The 22,924-nt window shown below is 57.0% G+C and overlaps 4 protein-coding genes across 4 annotated transcripts; 2 read left to right on the plus strand and 2 right to left on the minus strand.

Annotated features, from left to right (window-relative positions):
- Positions 1–2: 2 nt before the first annotated feature.
- Positions 3–6,827, plus strand: KLHL21 (kelch like family member 21). Its single transcript, XM_056508367.1, has 5 exons — positions 3–73; positions 600–1,654; positions 2,834–3,239; positions 4,723–4,795; positions 5,138–6,827. The coding sequence occupies exons 2-5, from the start codon at positions 610–612 to the stop codon at positions 5,429–5,431; spliced, it is 1,818 nt and encodes a 605-aa protein (XP_056364342.1). The 5' UTR covers positions 3–73; positions 600–609; the 3' UTR covers positions 5,432–6,827.
- A 741-nt stretch (positions 6,828–7,568) lies between these two features.
- On the minus strand, positions 7,569–11,823 carry ZBTB48 (zinc finger and BTB domain containing 48). The gene is made up of 10 exons (XM_056508368.1): positions 11,366–11,823; positions 11,072–11,289; positions 10,303–10,414; positions 9,835–9,927; positions 9,440–9,526; positions 8,975–9,129; positions 8,686–8,822; positions 8,208–8,372; positions 8,002–8,090; positions 7,569–7,914 (listed from the first exon to the last, which is right to left on the minus strand). Exons 1-10 carry the CDS (start codon positions 11,762–11,764, stop codon positions 7,618–7,620), a joined length of 1,752 nt encoding a protein of 583 aa, XP_056364343.1. The 5' UTR covers positions 11,765–11,823; the 3' UTR covers positions 7,569–7,617.
- A 4-nt stretch (positions 11,824–11,827) lies between these two features.
- Positions 11,828–16,220, minus strand: TAS1R1 (taste 1 receptor member 1). The gene is made up of 6 exons (XM_056508371.1): positions 15,980–16,220; positions 15,609–15,912; positions 14,523–15,299; positions 13,962–14,174; positions 13,648–13,768; positions 11,828–12,834 (listed from the first exon to the last, which is right to left on the minus strand). Exons 1-6 carry the CDS (start codon positions 16,135–16,137, stop codon positions 11,909–11,911), a joined length of 2,499 nt encoding a protein of 832 aa, XP_056364346.1. The 5' UTR covers positions 16,138–16,220; the 3' UTR covers positions 11,828–11,908.
- An 8-nt stretch (positions 16,221–16,228) lies between these two features.
- NOL9 (nucleolar protein 9) lies at positions 16,229–21,423 on the plus strand. Its single transcript, XM_056508366.1, has 12 exons — positions 16,229–16,461; positions 16,532–16,757; positions 16,906–17,033; positions 17,168–17,306; positions 17,531–17,627; positions 18,069–18,166; positions 18,910–19,071; positions 19,232–19,517; positions 19,600–19,711; positions 20,080–20,257; positions 20,679–20,812; positions 21,115–21,423. The coding sequence occupies exons 1-12, from the start codon at positions 16,258–16,260 to the stop codon at positions 21,244–21,246; spliced, it is 1,896 nt and encodes a 631-aa protein (XP_056364341.1). The 5' UTR covers positions 16,229–16,257; the 3' UTR covers positions 21,247–21,423.
- Positions 21,424–22,924: the final 1,501 nt, after the last annotated feature.

Consider the following 22,924-nt stretch of genomic DNA (forward strand, 5'->3'; position numbering starts at 1 on the left):
AGGGGCGGGGGCGGTGCCGGGAGACGGGAACGGAGCGGGAAGCGGAGCACGGAGCAGGGCGGAGAGCGGACCGGTGAGCGGGGTCCGGGAGTGGCTCTTATCGGGTGATTGTGGGCCCGGGCGGGAGGGGACGGACCTGGGTTCGCCGCGGGGCCTGGCTGGTGACGGCGGCAGGATGGGCAGGGCGCCGGAGTGTCTGCTACTAGCCGGACCCTCAACCCCGAGCCGGACCCTCCGCCCGTGCTAACGGCGGTACCCGGGCCGGACTCAGAGCGGAGCTCGCTCAGCGCTGTCGGCGCTCGAGGCCGGTCTTGTATTCTCCCGGCACCACTGGGCGGCTCCTGAGCGCCAGCCCGGGGCCAAGGGCGCGGGGCTGGGCGCGGTAGCTGCGGGGCCCTGGGACCGGCCCGAGCGGCACCGCGCTGCCAGCGCCGCCGCGTTACGCAACGGCCGCTCTCGGGGGCCCCAGCCGGGACGGGCTCCCGAGCCCACCCACCGCCTCCTTGCCCGATCTCCAGCTGCTTTTCCCACCCCGGGAGTCGCTCGGGGTCGGTCCCAGCGGCTCCGTGCAGGGCGTGACCCAGGTGCGCTCCCCGCAGGCACGGCGGCATGGCGACCGGCACCGGCGGGACGGCAGCGGCAACCTCAGCCACGGCGGCGGCGGCGGCGACGGGAGAACCGGCACATGCGGTGTCGCTGCTGCGGGGTCTGAGCGCGCTGCGGGCCGAGCGGAGCCTGCTGGACGTGACGGTGGTGGCCGGCGGGCGAGAGTTCGGGGCTCACCGCGCCGTCCTGGCCGCTGCCTCGGGATACTTCCGCGCCATGTTCGGCGGGGCCCTGCGCGAGTCTCGGGCCGAGCGAGTGCGGCTGCACGGCGTCGAGCCCGAGTGCCTGGGGCGGCTGCTCGACTTCGCCTACACCGGCCGCGTGGGGCGGCTGGGCCCCGACATCGCCGAGCGCCTGCTGCGCGCCGCCGACCTGCTGCAGTTCCCCGCTGTCAAGGAGGCCTGCGGAGCCTGGCTGGCGCGGCAGCTGGAGCCCGCCAACGCCCTGGACATGCAGGACTTCGCGGAGGCCTTCGCTTGTCCGGAGCTGGCAGCTGCCGCCCACCGCTTCGTGCTGCGGCATGTGGGCGAGCTGGGCGCCCAGCTGGAGCGGCTGCCGCTGCCTCGCCTGCTCTCCTACCTGCGGGACGACGGGCTCTGCATCCCCAAGGAGGAGGCCGCCTTTCAGCTGGCGCTGCGCTGGGTGCGCGCTGACCCCGCCGCCCGCGCCCCGCTGCTGCCGCAGCTCCTGGCCCACGTCCGCCTGCCCTTCGTGCGCCGCTTCTACCTGCTGGCCCACGTGGAGAGCGAGCCGCTGGTGGCCCGCTGCCCTCCCTGCCTGCGCCTCCTGCGTGAGGCCCGCGACTTCCAGGCTGCTCGCCTCGACCGTCACGACCGGGGGCCCTGTGCCCGCATGCGGCCCCGGCCCTCCACTGGCCTCGCTGAGATCCTTGTCCTCGTTGGTGGCTGCGACCGTGACTGCGATGAGCTTGTCACCGTCGACTGCTACAACCCACGTACTGGCCACTGGCGCTACCTGGCCGAGTTCCCCGAGCACCTGGGAGGGGGCTACAGTGTCGCTGCGCTGGGCAATGATATCTATGTCACTGGTAAGGAATACAGGGAGTGAGGGGAAGCACCAGGGTGGAGGGTTCTGTTGAAAATATGTAGTTTGTAGCAGCAACACTTGGCTTTTCCTGGGTAGCAGAGAGTTTGGGACTTGGCTTGGGTTCCTGCAGCCTGCCAGCAGGCTTGGAGACTCCTGGAGTCGGTGCTGGATTTAGCAGCTGGTCTCAGTCCAGGAGCTATTTTGTCGTGACTAATGCTGTTGAGCATGCTGGCAGAAGTCACAGATCTTGTAGTTAGAACTTTTTAACAGTCACTGAGGACAGGGGTGATGTAAGAAGGTTTTGAGTTTCTCTCTTTGAAGAAGGTGTTCAGGTTCAGAGCCCCCTGAATCACAAGCTAGGCACATGCTTGAGGCAGAGGCGTGTCAGAAAGCCCCAGGTTCCTTCACCAGCCCCTGTGAGTCACAGTACCTTCCCCTGCACAAATCCTGCCTCCTTGCTCGGGCTGCAATTACTTCTGTCAAGGTGACACCGATATGTAAATTTGGTTGTTAAGCTGCAAGCAAATGTCTCGTTTGAACTACATCTCTGTGACAGCTGTAACAAATTGAGGCCCAGGACACCAAGTGCTATGGAACAGCATGCTCTTGGTGTGCAGGACACACTGGCAGAGTTTTGAAGAGCAAGTGTTAATGCAGGTGAACAGAAAACTGTTCTCTAGTCGCAAGCAGAAAACAAGGCCCTGCTTTAAGAACAGGATTGTAAAAATGGATGCAGCATATTTTTACAGAAGCCCTTATGTCCCATGGGAGCTTCCTGGAGTGATCCCAGGCAGGTCAGACCTGCTGGGAACTGTGTCCAGGATGCTGCTGGGGATCTTGGGTTGTTCTGGTCAGTGTCAGTATGATGCAGGCAAGGCTGGGGGGTTCCCAAGCTGCCAGCAGCACCACCACTGCCTTGGCAGCTTCTGAGCAACAACAGTAAAATGGGAGAGAAGTGGGTGTTAGAGGGTGGAGGTAGTGAAACATGAAAGACTCATTTTGAGTCACAGCTGGATATGGACTAGGAACAACATGGGAGAGTTTCCCTGGCTTGCTGGGAATGAAACAGTGCAAAACTTCCTTTAAAATCCTTGTGGCACATGTGCTGAGCCTAGCCATCTCCTCCATCACCCTTCCTTTATGGAGCCAGGCTCCTGACACGTGTCATGCTGTGCCGCAGGGGGCTCAGACGGGTCCAGGCTGTACGACTGCGTCTGGAGGTACAACTCCAGTGTGAACGAGTGGACGGAGGTGTCACCCATGCTGAAAGCCAGGGAATACCACAGCTCCACGGTCCTGGATGGGCTGCTCTACGTGGTTGCCTCCGACAGCACAGAGCGCTATGACCACACACTGGACAGCTGGGAGGCCCTGCAGCCCATGCTGTACCCCATGGACAACTGCTCCACCACCTCGTGCCGCGGGAAACTCTTCGCCATCGGCTCCCTGGCTGGCAAAGAGTCCATGGTCATGCAGTGCTATGACCCTGACAGTGACCTCTGGTCCCTTGTCAATTGTGGCCATCTGCCCCCCTGGTCCTTCGCCCCAAAGACCGTCACACTCAATGGTCTCATGTACTTCATACGGTGAGTAGTGGGAGCAATTACTTCCCTCCCTTCCCCTGTTCCCATGAGGAGAGCCCTCAGCTTCCCTGGGAGGGATTTTGGAGGTGGTGGAGGGAGGGCACTGGGTTGGGACAGCACAGCTGTGCTTCCCCTGATGGTGAAGGGAGGGCTGTAACATCTCTTCCCTTGTGTTGGTGGGCCTCAAAGAGCTGCCCATAAACTTGTGTAAAAATGCCTGAGTGTAACCCATGGCTGGGGAACAGGCAGGTGTAAATCTGTCTGAAGTCAGCAGCACTGCTTGGAAATTGGCTTCTCTGTTTCTCTGGCTCCTGGTTCAGCCCCCCTCATTGCTATAAATAAGCATATAAGCTCCAAGAAAACCTTAAACTCTAATGCAGGAGAGGACATCTTCCGTCTCAGCAGAGATAAGAGCGCTGACGATGAAGTGATTGGTCACTATTTTTAAGCACCTTTCCAAATTGGGACTTAATTACCCATCTGAAGCTGTCCTGGTGGCGCAAATACTTCAGTTATCCACTTAATTAAAAATAAACGGGAAGGCATGCTAGGGCTGGAGCATTTCATCTCCCTATGTTGACTCTGAGCAAACAGACTTCTGTGATGGCCCCCAGGCACTTCTCTTTTTTTGATCTCCTCTTGGCTTTGCATGAAGTAGCAGCTTTGGCCCAAGACTTTTTATTTGATCCTTTTGGGTCTAGCCAAGTGTCTTGCTGGCAGCTGTCCTGATCAGCTGGTTTCAGTCCATCCTGCCATGGCGTTGCAGCTTCTCAGATCCTTGTCACAACCTGATTCTATAGAATTTCCTTTTTCTTACCCATTTTAAAATACTGATGATTGACACTTCAGGATTTTTGGATCTCTTTGCATCTGCAAGAGTCAGTGAGATGATCGGGGTTAGGTGTTCTTCTCTCATTTCACGTGCTCTGCGTGGGCTGCTGCTCTGTGTAGAGCTGTGGGATAATCTTCAGAGGGCAGAGGAGTAGGTTGCAAGTAAAAGCAGCAAATTGGCTTAATTGCTCAGGCTAAAGGCTCTGAGTGATGATCCCTCATGCTGGGACTAGATTTATAACTTTAAACAAAGCACAGCAGTGAGGTTCAGTTCTCTGCAACTCTCTGCAGTTGCCCCAGAGTTGGGAGAGGAGACCCTGGTCTGGCTGCTGGCCCCGCCTGGAGCTGCCTTGCAGCATCTTGATCCCAATAGTACTAGGATTGTCTTGGAAAGACTGACAGCTCTTCTCCAGCTGCCCTGACCTTGTCCTCCACACATTCTTGTGTCAGTAGCGCATGTCTCTGAGTCGCAAACGTCCCTCACCTGTCACTGTCGCCCTCCTGTCTGCTGGGCAGGGTGGGCAAGAGAAGCCTTGGGGGATTATGCTGCCTCCCCAGCTCTTCTCTCCCCCTGCCCATCTAAATTTGGCTTTGATGAAGAACTCAGGCAGTGTTTCTAGTATGCAGAAGAGTAATTTTGTGTTCTCCTCCCCAGAGATGACTCGGCTGAAGTGGATGTTTACAATCCATCAAAGAACGAATGGGATAAAATCCCTGCCATGCTTCAGGTAGGACATTTTCCTGCTTCTGGGATGTCTTAAGTGTTACAATTGAGTTTCATTTACCTTTGGAAAATCAAGAGCTTTTTAGACTCAGAACCCCTTGCATGTGGGGCTGGTTTAAGTGTATTGGAGTCACGGGGAAGACGGTCGTGGATGTGGTGGCATGTCTGAGTGTGCAGCCCAGCGTGTGAGATCTGTGGGCAGCACTGGTTCAGAGCCCAGGCTGCAGCTGACAGGCATGAAGGTCACTTCAAGGAACAGGTCCCACATCCCACTGACCCCCTGGCTCAGCTGCTGGATCAGGCAGACACCCCCTGGTGACCGTGTGTATTTATTGTTACATTGCAGGTTCACGTTGGGGGGAGTGTGGCTGTGCTCGGTGGGAAGCTCTATGTCTCGGGGGGCTACGATAACACGTTTGAACTCTCGGATGTCCTGGAAGCCTACGACCCCGAGACACGAACGTGGAGCGTCGTGGGCCAGCTGCCTGAGCCTATCTTCTGGCACGGTAGCGTCAGCATATTCCGGCAGTTCATGCCAGAAACCACACAGGAGGATGACAGCATCACTCTGGACAACACCATCAGCTTGAGCAGGCAGAACCAAAACCTTCACAACCAGAACCTCAATGAGCTGCCTTAGCACAGGAAGCGGCTTGACAGAGTCCCTCATCTGGAACCTGGGCTGCTTTGGGAGAAGGCTGAGGCAAACCAGTGCTTGGAAACAAAACCATACTGATCACAGAGGGAGCAAGAACTCTGGCTGTTGAGTGTGATGCTGTGGGCCTGCAGGCAGCGAGGCCTCCATTGCTTCCCTCGGCCCTTCGGGGTGGGAGACGGCGCCGCGCTGCCCACAGGGATCTGGGCTGATCCCTGGGGAAAGCGCTCGTGGTGAGCCGTGCCACAGCACCGCTGCTTACAGCTTGTGACCAGACACCTTTCACTGGGAGCTCCTTCACCCTGTAGTGCTTCGTTTGCCACCAAACTCCTTCATTCAGTTTCTGTCTTGGTAGGACAGTGGTGTGGACAGCCCCCTGCATTCTGTGCCTCAGAGGGAGACAGGCTTCCTGTGCACGTGTTGGGATTGAAAGGTAGTTATTTTAGGATTTTTTTCTTCTTTTTATTTGGGGTTTGCAGTTTTATTTTGGCTTGTGTAAGATTTGCCTTTATACTTGCCCAAGTGCCCTGGCCAGGTGGGCTCTGTTTATCTACCTTTGCTGAAGAGCAGCTGCGTGCAGTTTACTTGTGGAATGTTTCTGGAAGAAGGAAACAGCTGAACCTGCAGCATGACTCCCTGAGAGCAAGCACTGCACCTTCAGGAGAACCCTTAAGTATGGAAGAAGCTAAGGTGTGGCTGGATGCATTTGCTTTTTTGGTCTTTAAATTTTAGCTAATAGAGGAAAAGTTTGCATTTAAACTGAATTCAGAGATAGAAACCCCGTGTACTCGATCTCTCTCCTCCAGGCTTGCCCCTGGATCGAGGAGCATCCAAGCCCTGTTTCAACAGCATCAGCGTCTTCACAGCTTTATAAAACATGTTTTGCCCCAATGCTGTGTGACACTGCTGCACCCCTCAGCCACAGGGAAGCTGGGCTGTTCTCCAGCCTGGAACACTGACAGTGCCTTGAGAGCACCGCGTGCCAGCAGGGAACGCGCAGGGCCCGGCTGCCCCTTGGTGTCAAACCCATGGACAGAGCAGGGGGGCACAGGCGCCCTCAATTCGGGGCAGCTGCTGCTTTTTTGGGAGCAATGGCCAATTCCCGACAGCGCCGCAGGCCGAGGCATTTCTGCTGAGCTATAAATAACGCACCCCGGCGCACGCGGCTGTGCTCGCTGCTGGACCCCCAGTCCCACCTGCTGAGCAGCTACAGATCTGTATTTATTTTTTGTAGAATTCATTGTGTTGAATCCTCAAGTACAGTTGAACTCCATCCTTTGAAACAAAGGCATTTTACATTTGCAGATAATGTATTTTTATTCTCATAGTTTGTTTTTAAATTTACTTGCAGCAGTCAAGTTAAATAAAACCTGTTACACAATTCTGTTTTCTGTGAGGCAAAGGGACCTGGAGTGAGATTTTACTGGGAGTTTCTCATTCCAGGTATGCTTAAACTGGAGCCTCTCTGCCTCCTTGGTGAGTCAAGGGGGAAAGGGGAGAGCGTGGCTGCAATTCTGGGGTGTGGGGGTACACACAGAGATCTCCCCCCCACCCTGGCACCACTCAGGCCATGGTTCTCACTCTCCCAGCAACCCTGGATTGGGTTATTTGGGACAGAGTACAACTCCACATGTGAGCACAGGAACTTTGTGTCTCCTGGAGTGTGTTTCAAGTGAACTCACAGCTCACTCATCCCACTGCTGAGCAGATGAGGGTCATGCTCTGCCTTTAATGGGGGAAAGAAAGAGCAACTGACAAAAGCTTAGCAAAACAAAGGAGAAATAAGGCACAAGTTAAAAGGAGGAGTTAAGGAATGGGCAGAGCTGCTCTCTGTGGGGGAAGGAGAGCTTTAATCACAGGCAGGGTGAGAGGGCTGGAGGAAAGGGGAGGGCAGCACCAACTCCTCCTGCATCAGAAAGTGAATCAGTATGACACAGGGAGGTCAGTCCCATCCCACTGCACACCACACATGGACACTGACTGGAGTGACCGTTCTGAGACACTTCTTCATCTGACACTCAGTCACAACATCATGATGACTTTCTTTCCCTGTCGCCTGGAATTGGACATCGGCAGAAAAGGAGGGGAGGGGCTCAAAAGAACAAGTGTGGCAGAAAATGGGTCAGCTTAATGCTTTACTCTGTTGCAGTGTAAGGGGATGGGTGGCAACACTACGTCTCACAGTCTTCAGGAATCGTTGTGGTTATAATAAGTGATTGCTCAATCACGTCTGCAGGGGAGAAGTTCTCATTTGAACAGAGTTTCTGTGCAGGGACCTCCTCGGGCAGTGGCCCACGGGCCAGTGACTCCACGATCACCTCGGCTGAGCCCACCTCCAGCTCTGGCGGTGGCTGCAGCACCACCATCACATCCTTCTCATCCTCGATGATGAGGTTCCGCAGCTTCCGCTGTCGAGGGTTATAGTTCTCCACTCGGTCGTGGATCTCCATGTGGCGCCTTAAATGAGCCTGCAAAAGAAGAGGAATGTGGAGAGACCCTGTGAGGGCTGGCGCCCCAGTGCAGCATGGGGACCCTGGAGCCAGAGAAGGCCTCACCTGCCGTGTGAATTTGTAGCCACACTCGATGCACTCAAACTTCCTCACTCCCTTGTGCCGGCGAACATGAACACGCAGCTGTTCTACCGCTGGGAAGGGAAACAAGAGCCTGTTGGCAGCAGTTCTGTGTCATACAGGATCAAAGCAGTGCCAACCCACCCACGGGAAGGAGGCAGCTCCTGCAGAACCTCCCGAGAGCATGTTACCTTTGAATGTCTTCCCGCAGATGTGGCAGAAGTGGGGCCGCCCCTCCTGGTGCCGGCTCGCGACATGCCTCAGCAGCGGCCCCTTCTCCGTGAAACGCTGCTCACAGAACTCGCAGCTGAACGGCCGCTCCCCGGTGTGCGTCCGGTTGTGCTTGTCCAGACTCGCTGCCATTAACGGGGGAGATGGGGAGAGAGGCCAGTCAGAAGCACAGCCCATGCACCCCATCCCAGGGGCTGTTAGGCTGGCCAAGAAGGCAAGAACAGCACAAGCAGTAGCTGCCTGCTCCAGCTAAGCGTAATGAACAACACCAGCTCATTCCCGTTCTGTGCCGTAAGAACAGTGCAGGTGACAGAAATGTGCTTTTCTTGGTATCAGCCTGCACTCAAGAGCATGGCTTTGCTCCGGGGGAAGCTGCTTTCTGGAGGTCTTGGATGCTGGAGCACAGCACTTGGCTTGACATGCCACAGCCAGGGGTACCTTGTGTCCGGAAGGTCTTGCCGCAGAGATGGCACTGGAAGGGCTTCTCGCCAGTGTGTGTGCGCAGGTGCATGTTGAGGTTGGCTTTCTGCGTGAAGGCATGGTGACAGAACTCACACACATAGGGCCGCTCATTCCTGTGGGCAGGGAAATGTCACTGTCACCTCTGCCTCCAGCTTCAGCCCCTCTGGGAAGAGGGTGACTTTCAACCAACCCTGAAGCCTGTGCAGCAGAGACTGCAGGCAGGAGAGCCAGGGTGACATGAGAGAGGACACGGGTCACACTGTACCTGTGCTTAGCTTTGATGTGCATCTGGAGGCCATTGCGGCTCGAGGCCCTGTGCCCGCACTCCTCACACACAAACAGCTTCTCTCCGCGGTGCTTGAAGGCCTCGTGCAGGCGCAGCTCTGTCCGGGACAGAAAGCACTTGGAGCAGGTTGAGCACTGCAAGGCCACAGGAGAGGAGGGTGTTAGGGTTGGGGAACACCCACCCCAGTCCCACTCACACCCGGCCTTTCCTCAGCTGCTCCTGCAGAAGCCAAGGCAGCACCCCCAGCTCAGACACCTAGTGAGACAGGACAGCCCAACAGAGATGAAGTGCTGGTCAGTGCTTGGATCTGTACCTAAAAGAGCCAAATTCCAGTAGCTCTGTGCCCCACCCCCTCATTGACAGAGCCCAACATAATATTGTGCCATTCCTTAGGCCAGATCCTCAAGTCAGGATCACACCCTCCCCAACACCCCCGGTCCCTACCGCATGGGGCTTGGGTGCGCCGTGCAGCTTTATCATGTGGCTCTGCAGGTCCTTCTTCTGCATGAACTGCTGTGAGCAGGAGGAGCACTGCAAGACAGGAGAATGGAGTCACCTTCCTGCTGCCCCCAAAGAGTGGTTTCAAAGCAAGGAGAAGACCAGTGGGGGAATAGAACACAGATTCTTGGTACAGCTACCGGAAGCCTTTGGCTGTGGTGCCTCCCTGGATCACATTTTGGTTCAGAGACAACTTTGAGTGTGCTATCATGGACAAAAGAAAGGAACTGGTGCACTCGTCTCTTGATGGGCTGAGCTGCCCTAGAAGGGAAAGGCTTGCCCCTGATCTATGCCAGTATCCAGCAACATCCATAGGGATGTTGGATGCAGGCCCTGCTGACCTTGTATGGCATCTCCCCAGTGTGTGACACCATGTGCAGTCGCAGCTCCATCCGCCGCTTAAACACCTCTGGGCAGGCCGAGCATGTGAATACCTGTGAGAAACAGGGGGATGTTTGCTTCTGCAGGACCCAGAGTCTGACCTGGAGCCCACAGCTCAGCCCCCTGCCCAGCACATGGCACTGACACCCGGCTACAGCATTCAGCCCATACCCACAGGAGCCAAATGTTGTATAGTAGTACAGTGATAGTGTGCTGAAAGTGAGGGCTGTGTTGTGCATTAGGCATGAGTCCCAGCCACAGGGGCCCTGACTGAGGGGATCCCGGCCATGGAACATGTGCCACACAATGCTGACATGGGGCCTGTTTGGAACTGAGCATGGGCTGGGACTGGGAAAAGGCTCCAATTCCCCTCCTGCCAGCCACATGGCAGCTACATTCCAGCCCAGCAGGGAAGCTCCTGGGCCTACCTGTTCCGATCGGTTCATGCAGTTCCTGGCTTCGTGTTCCAGGAGATTCTCTTTTCTAAAGTAACATTTGCCACACTTGGAACACTCAAATGGCTTCTCTCCAGTGTGTTTCCTTGGGGTATGCAAATACAGAATCCCATCACTGCCTGCCAACAACATCTACACAGTCAGGCCCAGGAGGTCACAGGGAAGGGTGAAGTGGGTATTTCTCCCCACCCCCACGGTGCCCTACAGCTGTTTTTACGCCACCTTTGTGTCCCCTCAATAGCACAGCTGTCAGTGCCTGTTACGCTCCATGGACCACCATTTCTGCAGGGCCAAGAGTCTTCCCCAACACAAATGAAGCAAAGCTTGAGTTCTCATTGCAGGGCCATGCCCTGCTCTCGGTGGTCCACCCTGAAGCTCCACATAAAACCGAGCCATATGTCCCCTGCAACCTCAGAAACTCCCCCCCCCAGCCCGGGAGGATTTGCCATCTCCCACCTGCAGCCAGTGCAGCTCCCGAGGAGCCCCTCACATGGCCTTCCTGAGCCACAGCTCAGGGCAGTCGCTGCAGCTCTGGGACGCCTTTCATTGACATATAACCCTCCCCCAGACCAGAGCACTCCCAGGGGAAGCGGAGACCCTCCTTTACACCCCGGGGAATGCCGAGGTATTGGGACCAGCTGTCAGAAACTGGGCTGCCCTTTCCCCCCTCCCGGGAAGGGGCCGAGCCTTCGGGGCGGCGCGTCCCCCGCGTGCAAGGCAAAGAAGAAACCGGAGCGTTTACCTGTTGTGCACTTTAAGGTAATATTTGCTGAGGAAGGTTTTATGACATGTGGGGCACTCGACCGGCACCGCTGTACCTTTTCTGCTCGCCGGTGCCTTTCCCGGAGCGGGGGGGCTCTTTTTGCTCCGCAGCACCTTGTTCTCGGGAAGGGGCTCGGCGTCGCCGTCCCCCCGCCCGCCGCCACCCACCGCCGCCTCCTCCGGGGCTGAGGGGGAGCCCTGCGAGGGAACAGCGGCGTCACGGCGCCGCCTCCCCGCCGGGCCCCGCCGTCCCCTTCCCGCCCCCCTCACGCACCGCCTGCCCGCCGGGCTGCGGGGCCGCCGCGGGCTCCGGGCGGTCGGCGGCGCGGCGGGGCCGCGGGCGGAAAGCGCGGCACAGCGCCACGGCATCGGGCACGCCGAGCTGCTCGGCGGCCGCCAGCAGGCGGGCGCGGTTGTGCGCCGTGAGCGCCAGGCGGCCCGTGTAGAAGAAGTCGAGCAGCAGCTGGAAGGTGTCGGCGAGGCCGTCGGGCAGCGCCACGGGCCCGCCGGGGCCGCGCGCGCGGAAGAAGCGGGAGCAGCTGGCGAGCACCGGCCAGTGCGCGCGGAACTCGCGGCCGCCCACGCCGAGCGTCGCGTCGCAGAACTGCCCGGCTGCGCGCTGCCGGTTCAGCTCCCGCAGCACCCGCACGCTGTGCGCCGCCGCCGCCGCCATGGCCGAGCACCGGCGCCCACCGGTAGCCGCCACCGCCGGACGTGGCGTCAGCGGCCGCCGGCAGTGACGCTCAGAGCGCGCGGCCGGGGCCGAGGGTCGGACCCCGCGGCGGCGGAGGCGCGGTGCGGGTCCGAGCCCCGCGGCTCAGGCGGCGGCCCGGCGGCGCGTGTACTCCTGGATGGCCATCTGGAAGTGTTCGGCCGTGTTTTGGTGCGGCCGCAGCAGGATGATGAAGGCCCGCGGCACGAAGTACCCGCCCAGCAGCGCTGCGAGCGTACCCAGCGTGCTGAGTACCCGCGCCGCCGCCTCGGCCCGGCCGCGCAGCGCGCCCTGCGAGCAGAGCACGGCGGCCGAGCAGCCCAGGTGCAGCAGCAGGCTCACGGTCAGGCTCTTGGCCTCGTTGTAGGCGGCGGGCAGGTCGGTGCCCGCGTAGCTGAGCACGAAGCAGCCGGCGCTGAGCAGCACGGTGTAGACGATGACAGCGTCGGCCGCGGCGTTGTGGCCGCACTCCAGCACCACCCACTCGTCCCGCGCGCTGTACTCCCGGCGCGGCACCGAGGGGCTGGCGGCCTCGGTGACCACGCACAGCACCGCTTGTGCCGCCGTGCTGGCGGCCACGAACAGCACCGGCCCCTGGCGCCGCATCCACGCCTCGTAGAGCGCGGGGCAGCGCGCGTTCAGCTTGAAGATACAGAGGATCTGGAAGGAGCGGGTCGCCACGCACGAGAGGAACACGGTGAAGCTGATGCCAAAGAGCGGCACCCGCAGGAGGCACGCCACCCGCGAGGGCTCGCCAAAGTAGCAGAAGAGGCTGCTGCAGGTGCAGGCCAAGGAGCCCAGCATGAGGAAACACGTCTTCCCGCCCGCAGACTTGACCACAGGTGTGGAGGCGTTGAGGGCGAACAGGACAGCCAGCGCCACTATGAGCAGCATGAGAAGAACAGCCAGGGCCAGCAGCGCCCAGGAGAGGGGCTCAGACCAGGACAGGAACTCCACGGTGCGGTTGAAGCAGACCTCGCTCCCTGCTGGGGCCCATTCGTCCAAGCCACAGGCCTGGCAGTCAAAGGGGTCTGCGGAGGATATGGACACCTCACACGCCTCACACCTGGTAAGAGTTCTGCTGCGGTGCAGAGCCCAGCCCACAGCTCCCTGGGCTCTGCTCATCCATCACGTTTGCTCCTTCCTGCGAGCGCTCCCTGGCCTGGGGTAGCAGAGGGGGCTCTTTTCCCAAAAGACCCCCCACCTAAAATTCATCCTGTGAACTCTCCCAAAATCCATGGCCTGGGCTGAGACAGGGGCTCGGCTATGTGAGGCTCAGGGCCATGGGGGTGTGGGTGGGAAGGGCCCCATGCATCAGCAGTAACCTAGGAAGGATCTGCAGCAGCTGCTGTTGGATGGGACAGTACCATGTAGGGATGCTTTCTGCTCCCACTGTCCCCAGAGCTGCCCTTGCCCGCTCCACAGACCAAGGGTGTTGAGGGACTAGCTGCCAGGAAGGAGTTTGTCATTGTGGCTGGTGATCCTGAGGAAGGAGACATTTCCATATGCCAGGTGCTGATGACCACGTAGTGCGGAAGCCCTGTGTGCCATCTGGGGCACAAAGGCAACCACTAGGTTGAATTTCCCTGGCAGAGGATGTGGTGCAGGAAACAGCTACCAGGACGGACATCCCCTTTCCCTGGGGCAGTACTCCCCAGAAAGCACAGAGCATGGGCTTTGCATACCCACTGGTAAGCAAACAGGAGCCAGACCCACTGCCTTCAGTCAGCTTGGAGGTTTTACTGACCACAGGAAGAGAGAGGCTAGGAATGGTGAGGCAGGAGCAGGAGGCAGGATGTGGGCAGAGGAGGAAGGGGCAGGAGCAGACCCTGGGGTGTACTGACCCGATTTGTTCAGGAAGGTTCCCGAGGGACAGGCCACACAGCTGAAGCAGCATTTGTGGCGGCTCTGCTGCAGCCGCATCTCCCCTGGCTCACAGGGCTCAGAGCACACCGAGCTGGGAGCCTGCCAGGAGCACAGACTGGGTCAGGCTGGCAGGCAGCAGCACAGTTCAGGCTCAGCAGCACTCTGGCACCCCCTCCCCGCCACCACTCCCTCAATTTTGCCCTGCTATGAGGAAACACCCCAGAACTGGTGGCATTGGGGTGCAGTCAGCTCAGAAGTGAGCAATAAACAAGACCTGGGTGCAGAACAGTACCTGGCCATCTTCTGTGTGCCACAGGATTTTGTCTGGGTCAATGCTCAGTCTGTCAGGGTTCACACGGAAGGTTCCTATCACATCAGAAGCCCAGTTTGGGCCCCTCCACTTCCACATAATAATGTCATAGCCTTTATGAATGTCACCATTGGCATCAAAAGAGATTTGGCTCTTGTACAAGGTGAAGTTTACTTGCTTAATCTTTTGTAGGAGCTGTAAAACAGAAGGGTGAGAGAGGAGCCCTTCCAATGGCATGACTCCTGCCATTGGGAGGGAGATGTGCCTGGACAATGCTTCCTCTGTCCTGCAGCTGCTTTCTAGTCCCCTATCATCTGCAGGAAATCCCATCCAGTGAGGGGCTGGTGGTAAAGGAACAAGTGACCTAGGATGGAGTCTAGATCTAGGTCTTGGCTGCTCTGACTGTGATGGGCAGCTGAAGCTGAGGGTCTTCAGCTGGTATTTGAGCCTTTGGGAAAGACAGGAAACCTTTGGGCACAATGGAAAAATCTTTCCTTGTGGGAAAGGATCCTCATGGATCTTCTTCCACAAGGTTGCTCTTACCTGCCAGGGATAGACAGTGCCTTTGCTGCAGGCCCCCGAGGCACAGCCCAGTAGGTCGTGGAGACCATAGGCCACGGCATATACAGCCGAGTATACGCTGAAGGAGCCTTGAGCATCGTACATGTCAGGGACAGTGGCAAGTGCACGGCAGCCAGTGCAGCACTGGATGCAGTCCAGCTGCGTGTTCCCCCCAGATTCCCTGCCTGCCTCTGCACTGCTGGCACACTCAGTCTCAGCACCTTTCTCCGACATCTTCCAAGCTTCAAAGCGTTCCAGCATCGTGGACTCTGGCTTCTCAACTGCCATCCCAAACACCAAACCAATGTTCTGGATGCCAGGCACCTGCCAGATACTTTGAGCCAAAGACCAGTCTTCAGAGGCCACCCACACCATACCCGTGATGTTCCTCTGGACCACCACCTCGAAGAACGGCAGAACGCTTCCTCTGGTGGAGAACACAACAGTGACATTGACCTTGACATCTGTGAGGATTCGGACCAGGTTGTGAAGCTCTGGGTTGCTGGCGTCTGAGTTGACGGGGATGGTGCCTCGGTAGGCCACACACACATCGTTTGCAGTCAGCAGCTCCTGCAGGGCATCTAGGCTGGCCCTGCCGTAGGTGTTGTCGCTGCCCAGCAACACCACCCAGGTCCAGCCAAAGTGCTGCAGCAGCAAGAAGATGGCCTTCACCTGCTGCCTGTCGCTGGGGATGGTGCGCAGGAAAGAGGGGTACAGCCGCTTCAGGCTCAGCGACTCCGTGGAGGCTTCGTAGCTGATCTGCAAAGGGAGCCAGGGGAAAGGGGGATGCGCTGGCCTAGGCAGCTGCACCCCTGAGAGCTAATGGCACAAGCAACCTTTTCAGAGCTGGGTAGGCAGTAGACCCAGTGCCAAGCATGCTGAAGCAGGAAAAAGCAGTGATAGATGGCAAGCCAGCCCACCAACTGCCTGGGAAGGATATTGCAACAGCACACACAGAGGGGCTGCATTTCCAGCTCTACCAGGTTCCTCAAGCTCTAAGCCCACCCTCCCTGAAACCATCACTCATTTGGATCCCTGTTTTTCATGAGCCGCAGGAGCTGCACTTACCTCTGGAACAAGAAAGAGGCTGAGAACAGCGGCTGTGGTGAGGGCCAGCCGACTGCTGTCAGGGCCAATGACAGCCACAGCCTGGGGTTCATAGTGTTGGAAACTGGGGAGCACCTGGACATCCTGCCTCCCTTTACGAGCAAGGGCACACAGCGTGGCGTGGAAGTTGGTAGGCTCAGAACAGGTGTCGTAGATTTCGTAGCCCAGGGTGACATTGGGGAGCAGCGTGCTGGAGTTGTTGATCTCCTCCACGGCAAAGCGCATGGCCTGGGACAGGCAGTAGCCGTGGCTCTTGAAGGCAGCGCTATGGAATCGAGAGTGGTTGTTAGGCAGGACAGCGTGTTGGGGGCACGGGCAGCACGGGCACTCACTCATCACAGCCGCGCACGAGCAGGCTGGCAGCATCCCGGCGCGGCGCGGTGTGCAGCGGGAACAGCCCAGCCAGGCGGTGATCGCCGCCGAGGGTGAACGAGAAGGCGGTGGCAGCAGCCGCGCAGAGGCACAGGCGGAGCAGCGCGGGCGGCGGCATGGCAGGGCAGCCCCGCACCGCGCCGCGCGGGCGGCTCTTAACCGGGCGGCGGCGGCGGGCGGGGCCTGGCACCGGGCGGGGCGAGGGGCGGCCCCGGGAGGCGGAGGAGGCTCCGCGGTCATGCCCGCGCGGCGCTTCCGCCCCCGCCGGGCTCCGGTCCGTGCTCCGGCCCGCGCTGTGGCCCGCGGGAGGCGGGCGGAGGCGGCCTGGCGGGAGTTCGCCGCCTCCTTCACTCGCATCGGGATGGTGCCGCCGGCTGAGCCGGGGCTGGTGGCTGTGGAGGCGGCGGAGGGCACGGCCGTGCTGCTGCTGGCCCCGCGGCAGGTGAGCAGCGCCCGCAGCGCGCCGGTCCCGCCGCGCCCCGCACTGCTTGATCGCCCGCTCTGTCCTGCAGACGCTGACCTTCACCGGCAAGTGCCGCCTGCAATGCCTCTACGGTGCCGTCCGCCTGCTGGGCTTCGCTGTGGCCTCGCACCACCCGGGACTGCCGGTCTTCTCGCCGGCCACGCACTGCGCGCTCAGCCTGGAGGCGCTGCCCGGTGCCCGGCCGCCCGCCGCCGCCCTCCGCCAGCTGCGCGCCGCCGCCCGCGCCGCCATGCGCTCGCACCGCGTCCGTCGCCGTGAGTGCGGAGCGGGACGGGACGGGGTCGCGGGCGGACGCCATTTCACGGGCGGTGCGGGGGGCGGCCATTTTGTGCGCGGGGCGCTGCGGAGCGGGCGGGTGCCATTTCGCGGGCTGAGGGTGATGGCGGCACTCCCCTCTTGCAGAGGTACGGGTGAAGGTGATGTCGCGGTTCTCACCCGACTGCGCCGTGGTGCTGCTGGAGCACCTGGACACGCCGGTGACGCGATTCCTGCTGAGCCACCCACCGCTGTCGCGGGTTTTCGAGCCCCAGGTGAGGCGGCGGGCTGCTCACTGCGCCCTGCGCTGTTCCCGCACCGCCCGTCCAGAGCCGGCGGCGGCCGCGCCTGTCAGCGCCCAGGCCTTGGCCTCACGCATCCTGTGCTGAGTGCTCACCCTCTCGCCTAGAAAAAGGAGGAGTCTTACTTCACGCCGGAGGATGCCGTCCTGGCGTCCGTGGGCATCGTGAAGTGCGGCCCCGACCGCGGGATGCTGGTTTCGGAGAGCATGTGCCTGGCGCTGGAGGAGCTGATCCAGGCCTGCTGTGGTGAGTGCAGGCCTTTGGCCAGGTTGGAGCTTTGGTAGCTGGAAAAAAAAGAAAATTCGTGAGGCTTTTCATGAGTTAAAGTTGAAAGAGTGCCCTGACTAGTTCGTGCTGATTGAGGGTCACATTTTTCTGTATAAAGAATGTGTATCTAGAGCTTAGACATTGCCTAGGGTGGGTCAGTGATGATAATATCAGTCCAGTTCACACTCTGCTTTTCTTTCTAGCGGAAGATGAAGGTGTCCCTGTGGTGCTGGTGTGTGGCCCAAAAAGCACTGGGAAATCAACATTTAACAGATACCTAATTAACCTGTTACTGAACCGGTGAGTCTTTCCATGTTCTACAAGCTTTTAAGTGCTGCATGAGATTTAGGAAAAGGAAGAAAGAAGAAACTAATGTTTGATAGGTCTCTCAGAAGAGCCATCAGAATTGGAAGATGTATAGCTTTTAAACACAAAAATTCAGAAAAACAGGCATTCTTGTCTTGAGTGATTTCAGAAAAGTTGTCTTCTGAACATTTCTCTTTAAATACTGTTAAACTGCTGCCTTGGAACGTAGGAGCACATTGGGCACCAAGCAGTTTGGGTTCAGTAGAGGAGTTACAATGCTTAAAAATGCACCCTGACTGTGGTTGACAGAAGGAGAGCTTTTTTATTAATGATTTTCAGCTTTGCAACCTGGAACAAAATCAGACTGCTCTTCTGATATGTTCAGGTTATGCTACAGTTCTTTTGGTGGATGCTAACACACAGTCCTCCCTGCAGCCTTCCTGTGGTCGAGTACATGGAGTGTGACATCGGCCAGACGGAATTCACGCCGCCCGGGTGCGTGTCCCTGAGCAGCGTCACGGAGCCCATTCTGGGTACGTGTTCCGCTGCTTCTGTGGTTACCAGAGGCCTGTTCCGTTTCTGAAACAAACAGGGTGTTCTAGGCAGAGGCTCTGCTTCAGGGGAAGCTGCTGCCACAGCTGTCAGAGTTTCCTGGAAAGAATAAACCAAGGGATGTTTGAGTTCTCATGTAGGGACATTCAAGCTTCCTGAGTAACATGGAGCTGTTCTTCTGCTCATTTTGTCTGCTGTAAAGAGAGACCAGGTTGTGGAGGTGCTAATGCATGCTGAGGTGTGTCTCACCTTTGAGATGTGAAAGTTCTCCTTGGGAAAAATATGTATCTATAGATAAAACTAACTTGAGAAATCCAAAGCGGATGTGGACAAATTTGGGCTGTTCTGATGAGTGGAGAAAACAGAGTCCAGGAAACTACTGGTGTTTGTAGACTTGCAAATTTGGGTCACTGTCTAAAAGGATGTGGCCAGGCTGATTTGCTGCTTAACTGCTTTGTCATAAACTGTTCTTCAAAGATTTGCAAGTGTGTAAGCAGTGATTTCAAACAAAAAATCACACCCAATATTAACCTGAAACAAGCAAAACTCCCAGCCTGCAAGTGGCAGACCAATTTCCCCTACTTGCAGGCTGTGCAAGGAGGACTACTGGCATGTAGGAAGAGCGTGGATTATTTCAGGAGAAGAGCTATGTGGGTGCTAAGGGGTGGGAGTGTTTTGGTTTGACTTGGGGAAGGCCCTGGATGTTTGGTGCTCTCTTTGCCAGGTCCCCCCTTCACTCACCAGCAGATGCCCCGTAAGATGGTCTATTACGGTCAGACCAGCTGTGAGCAGGACACAGAGAGGTACCTTGATGTTGTGAAATACGTGTTCAGCTGCTACAAGAAAGAAGTGCCTCTAGTCATCAACACCATGGGCTGGGTGAAAGGTAAATGGGGTCAATCTGCTCTGGAGAGGTGTGGGAGGGAGGTAACGGTGGCACAGGACCATGTGGAACAGGAACTCGCAGCACCTCTGCCCTGAGCTAACGCTGCTGTCCCACCTGTTGCAGTAGTAGCAGCAGTTGTGTGTTTCTTGTGCTCCTGAAGGTGAAGGGCTGATGCTTCTCATTGATCTCATCCGGCTGTTGTCACCCAGCCACATTGTTCAGATGGACATCTATGATTGGAAGGCCATGACCCCGCTGACACCTGAGCATGTCCACTTCAGCGCTGGGCTGCACACCAAGGGCAAGCAGCAATCCAAGTGCAAGCAGCTGGGAGCGGACAGCATGGAGGGCTGGCAGTACCCTGAAGGAGAGGACATGTCAGCTCCACAGCACAAGCTGCTGTATATCCACCCAGAATTCCCTCAGGCAGGGGTGGCAGGTGAAGTGTAAGTAGGATGTTAAGTGCTCTGTGAAGTCCGTGGGCTGAACAGAAGCACAATTATACTTGACACGGGGTTGTTCTTTCAGGCGAGTGCACAGCAGCATCCTGCGTGACATGTCCATCCTGGGATACTTGGGGCACCTGCAGAGCCCAGACATTGGGACTGTGCTCCCACTGCACAGCCTGGTGCCATATCAGGTAAAGGGGCTTTTTGGGATGGCTTGTGGCAGGGGTGTGCAGAGAGTCCAACTTGAAGTGATGGGCAGTTCTATTTCTACTGCATATATTTCTCAGAAGAGGGATAAACTGATCTGCAGAGTGACTGTATGCAAGGTGTCTGGAAGCTTGGCTTCTATTGAGGTGCTGGTGTGGTACGTGTGTGCTGTGTGTTCTGCATGTGCAGGTGTTGGTGCAGAAACTGCTTTGAGTGCCCTGCATTAGTGCCTGTGTGTAGGTGTGGTGTGAGCGTGTGCAGGGTCTGTACTCAGCAAGGTCTTACCTCTGAACTCAAACTGAATCCATGTGGAGCTGATGAGCGCTTTTCTCTCTCCTGCTTTCCACCTCAGGTACCTTTCAATGCTGTCGCACTCAGGGTTATTCACACGGATGTTGCTCCCAGCAACATCATGTACGCGGTGAATGCCAGCTGGGTCGGGCTCTGCTGCATTCCAGAGGAAGTCCGGAGCCAGACTGACGGGCCAGTCCTGCTGACACAGACACCACTCTGCGACTGCCTGGGCTTCGGTGAGCACATCTGGAGTTACTGCTCTCACCTGCCGTGTTTTTGCAGGCAGGTTGCAGATTGATGGAATTACCTTACTCTTCTAAAACCAGCTGGAGAAGTGGAATGAGTGTGGTGTATTATCTGCTGTTAGAGATTGTACTGCAAAGTCCTTGGACTTTGATTAACAGGTGGTAAGAGCTGTAGGGAATGTCCTTGCACAGTGCCACTTGGAGCTTTTCAGAACTCCACAGTGACTCACTTTCTGGTTCACGTTCTCAAAAGCAGACTGCACGTAGCCTTTGCAGAATTCCAGTAGTTGTCTCAGTTTCCTTGTGTGACTTAATTTAATGTTCCAGTTTGGACTTTGATGCTTAATCATGTGTAGGGATGTGCCAGTGAGCAGGGATACCTAGTGACTGAGCTTTGCATGTGTTTTTTTAGGAATTGTCCGAGGGGTTGATATGGAGAAGAAACTTTACCACATCCTGACACCAGTGCCTCCAGAGAATCTGAGACTAGTGAATTGTCTGCTCCTTGGGAACATTGCCATCCCTAACTGTGTGCTTGTGGGCCAGGTAGGAGTTCATGGGAGGGGTGGGACTTGACTGAACTACAACTGGCTGGCAGATTTTCCATTTTCTTACTCCTGAGGCTGATGCGTGCTGGGAGATGCCTGGGCATCAGTAGATGGTTATCTCTCAGTGAAATTGTCCTTAAGCACAGAAACCTTGGGAGAACAGAATGTTCTATTCGTGTTTCAGATGCCAAAGTGGGGTTTGGTGATCACTGGGTCCTTCCCACCATCAGCTCTGTGCTTCCCCCTCTGAAGATACAAGTTCTTAAAGTTGTTTCTGGTTTAATTTTTCTCATTTTCCAGCAAGGAATTGAGGGAGAGATCCCTTACGTCACATCTGATTACAACTACAGTATCGTGGGCTCAGGGAAACTGAAGAAGAAGAAGCAGTTTTTGAAGAGGAGGGAGTTTCCCTATGAGCGTGATTACACTTGAAACCTCAGAGTGCTCAACCAGGGGTTGTTCATATGGGACCTCAGGTGGTTGCAGGAGCCCTGGGTGCTGAAGAGGCCCTGGGCAGGTAGATGCTACAGTGGGGCCGGTTTTGATAATGTTTTGTATGTTCCATTTGTATTTTTTGTGTTTTGTAATAAATATCTATGGTAAACATTGGGCTGGTTTGGATCTTTTCCTAGCCCTAGGCTGACACATGTGAGGGCAGCTGCCATTGCACACACTCTGGTCAGGACCTATTCCCCTTGCCTGTCTGGCCCTTGGGGAGCTCTGGGTGTCAGCAATCCGCAGTGCCCTGACTTTACTGTCCCCTGGCTGCATGGTGGGGTTTTGGCACTGACTGATCCATGGTGCTGGGTCTCGTGCTGGTCAAGGAGAGGAGAAAGAAGGAAGGTGCACCATAGCGAGTCCCTGTCCTCCTGAGTGACAGACAATGGAGTGGAGCCACTCAGTGCTGCACTGTCACAGCCCACCCTGTCTGTCCACTGTGACTGCTGTCTTCTGCCCTGTGCTGTCCCAGCTGCAGATCTGTGCTGCAGGGTGAGTTCAGTGCCTGAGCTGCTCCAGTCTGGGAGCAGCTTGGGCTGACTTAGATGTGGCCCCAGCTCTAAGGGTCTGTGCTATGGATAGAGGCTGTAACAGGATGGGATTGGGGCATGACTTAACAGCCAGGTGCTGCATGGAGCACTGGGGTGCATGGCCTTACCTGACTCCATCTTCTCTGGCCCAGGAATTTTATTTCTTTTTCTTCCCTGCCCTTTGTCAATTAGCAATTTGCTCCCAAGGGAAGCAGGAGGTGGTGGGAATGACACAGAGGTGAGTGCCTCCATTAAAGTTGAGAACGTTTTTGGAAAACATGAGCAATACCAGCATGCTGGGCTCTTACTGGATCTGTGACTGCTAAAGTAACCTGGCTTCTAACAGCAGCTCCTGCAAAATGAGGCATGGCTCTGCCTCAGCCCAGACTGGGGAACAGTCCAGCCCTGGAGTATACAGCCCCCCTCGCCTAGTGCCAGTTCAAATCCCCTGGGCCAGGTCTGTGGAGGAGGGAGGGAAGCAGAGGAAGGAGGAATGTGCTGCGCCACTTGGGGCCGGAGCTTTTTGGCTGCTGGCTGCTGTGGGTGTGAGTGATCTGCAAAATTGCTTTTATCTGGTTTGGGAAAAGATTTCCTAGAACTACAGGAACGAGCAGCTGTAAACAAACAAACTGGGTTGAGAGGTGAGGAGGGGACAGAGCTGGAGAAGAGCTGCAAGGGCCTGTGCAGTGTTGCAGCCTTGTAAAGAGTTAAACTTAATCCAGGCCTAATTATCCCCATATGGCTGGGTCTGGCAGCAGAGGAAGAAGTTGGCTAGCATTGTGGCCTGAAGAGTGGCTAAAGTAAATAAAGGGGCCATGGTGCAGCCAGGGGAAGCATCTCAGGCGGGGTGAGACAGGAGTTCAAGCCATGAGGGAGTAGCTGGAAAAAGCTTCAGGAAAGGTGAGATAGGCAAAGGACATGGGAGAAATTCCCAACACTAAAAGCACTGTGGCAAATCAGCCCCATTGGTGTTGTCACCAGTTCCCCAGCATTCACCTTACCTGGCTGATGGCAATGAATGCCAGGTTGGCTCTGTTCCTCAGAGCCAGGGAACAAGTGAGTAACCCCTGTGTGCTGAGTTG

This window comes from Oenanthe melanoleuca, chromosome 21 (assembly GCF_029582105.1).
Source record: "Oenanthe melanoleuca isolate GR-GAL-2019-014 chromosome 21, OMel1.0, whole genome shotgun sequence".
Lineage (NCBI taxonomy): Eukaryota > Metazoa > Chordata > Aves > Passeriformes > Muscicapidae > Oenanthe > Oenanthe melanoleuca.

Coding starts and splice junctions, on each gene's coding strand:
- KLHL21 (XM_056508367.1), top strand. CDS start 610: ATGGCGACCGGCACCGGCGGGACGGCAGCGGCAACCTCAGCCACGGCG. Junction 1,655..2,833: donor CAATGATATCTATGTCACTG/GTAAGGAATACA, acceptor GCTGTGCCGCAG/GGGGCTCAGACGGGTCCAGG. Junction 4,796..5,137: donor AAATCCCTGCCATGCTTCAG/GTAGGACATTTT, acceptor GTTACATTGCAG/GTTCACGTTGGGGGGAGTGT.
- ZBTB48 (XM_056508368.1), bottom strand. CDS start 11,764: ATGGCGGCGGCGGCGGCGCACAGCGTGCGGGTGCTGCGGGAGCTGAAC. Junction 9,130..9,439: donor GCGCACCCAAGCCCCATGCG/GTAGGGACCGGG, acceptor GTGGCCTTGCAG/TGCTCAACCTGCTCCAAGTG. Junction 7,915..8,001: donor GCTACAAATTCACACGGCAG/GTGAGGCCTTCT, acceptor CTTCTTTTGCAG/GCTCATTTAAGGCGCCACAT.
- TAS1R1 (XM_056508371.1), bottom strand. CDS start 16,137: ATGCCGCCGCCCGCGCTGCTCCGCCTGTGCCTCTGCGCGGCTGCTGCC. Junction 13,769..13,961: donor GGCACACAGAAGATGGCCAG/GTACTGTTCTGC, acceptor TGCTCCTGGCAG/GCTCCCAGCTCGGTGTGCTC. Junction 12,835..13,647: donor AACCTTCCTGAACAAATCGG/GTCAGTACACCC, acceptor TATCCTCCGCAG/ACCCCTTTGACTGCCAGGCC.
- NOL9 (XM_056508366.1), top strand. CDS start 16,258: ATGCCCGCGCGGCGCTTCCGCCCCCGCCGGGCTCCGGTCCGTGCTCCG. Junction 17,034..17,167: donor CGCGGGTTTTCGAGCCCCAG/GTGAGGCGGCGG, acceptor CCTCTCGCCTAG/AAAAAGGAGGAGTCTTACTT. Junction 19,518..19,599: donor GCAGGGGTGGCAGGTGAAGT/GTAAGTAGGATG, acceptor TTGTTCTTTCAG/GCGAGTGCACAGCAGCATCC.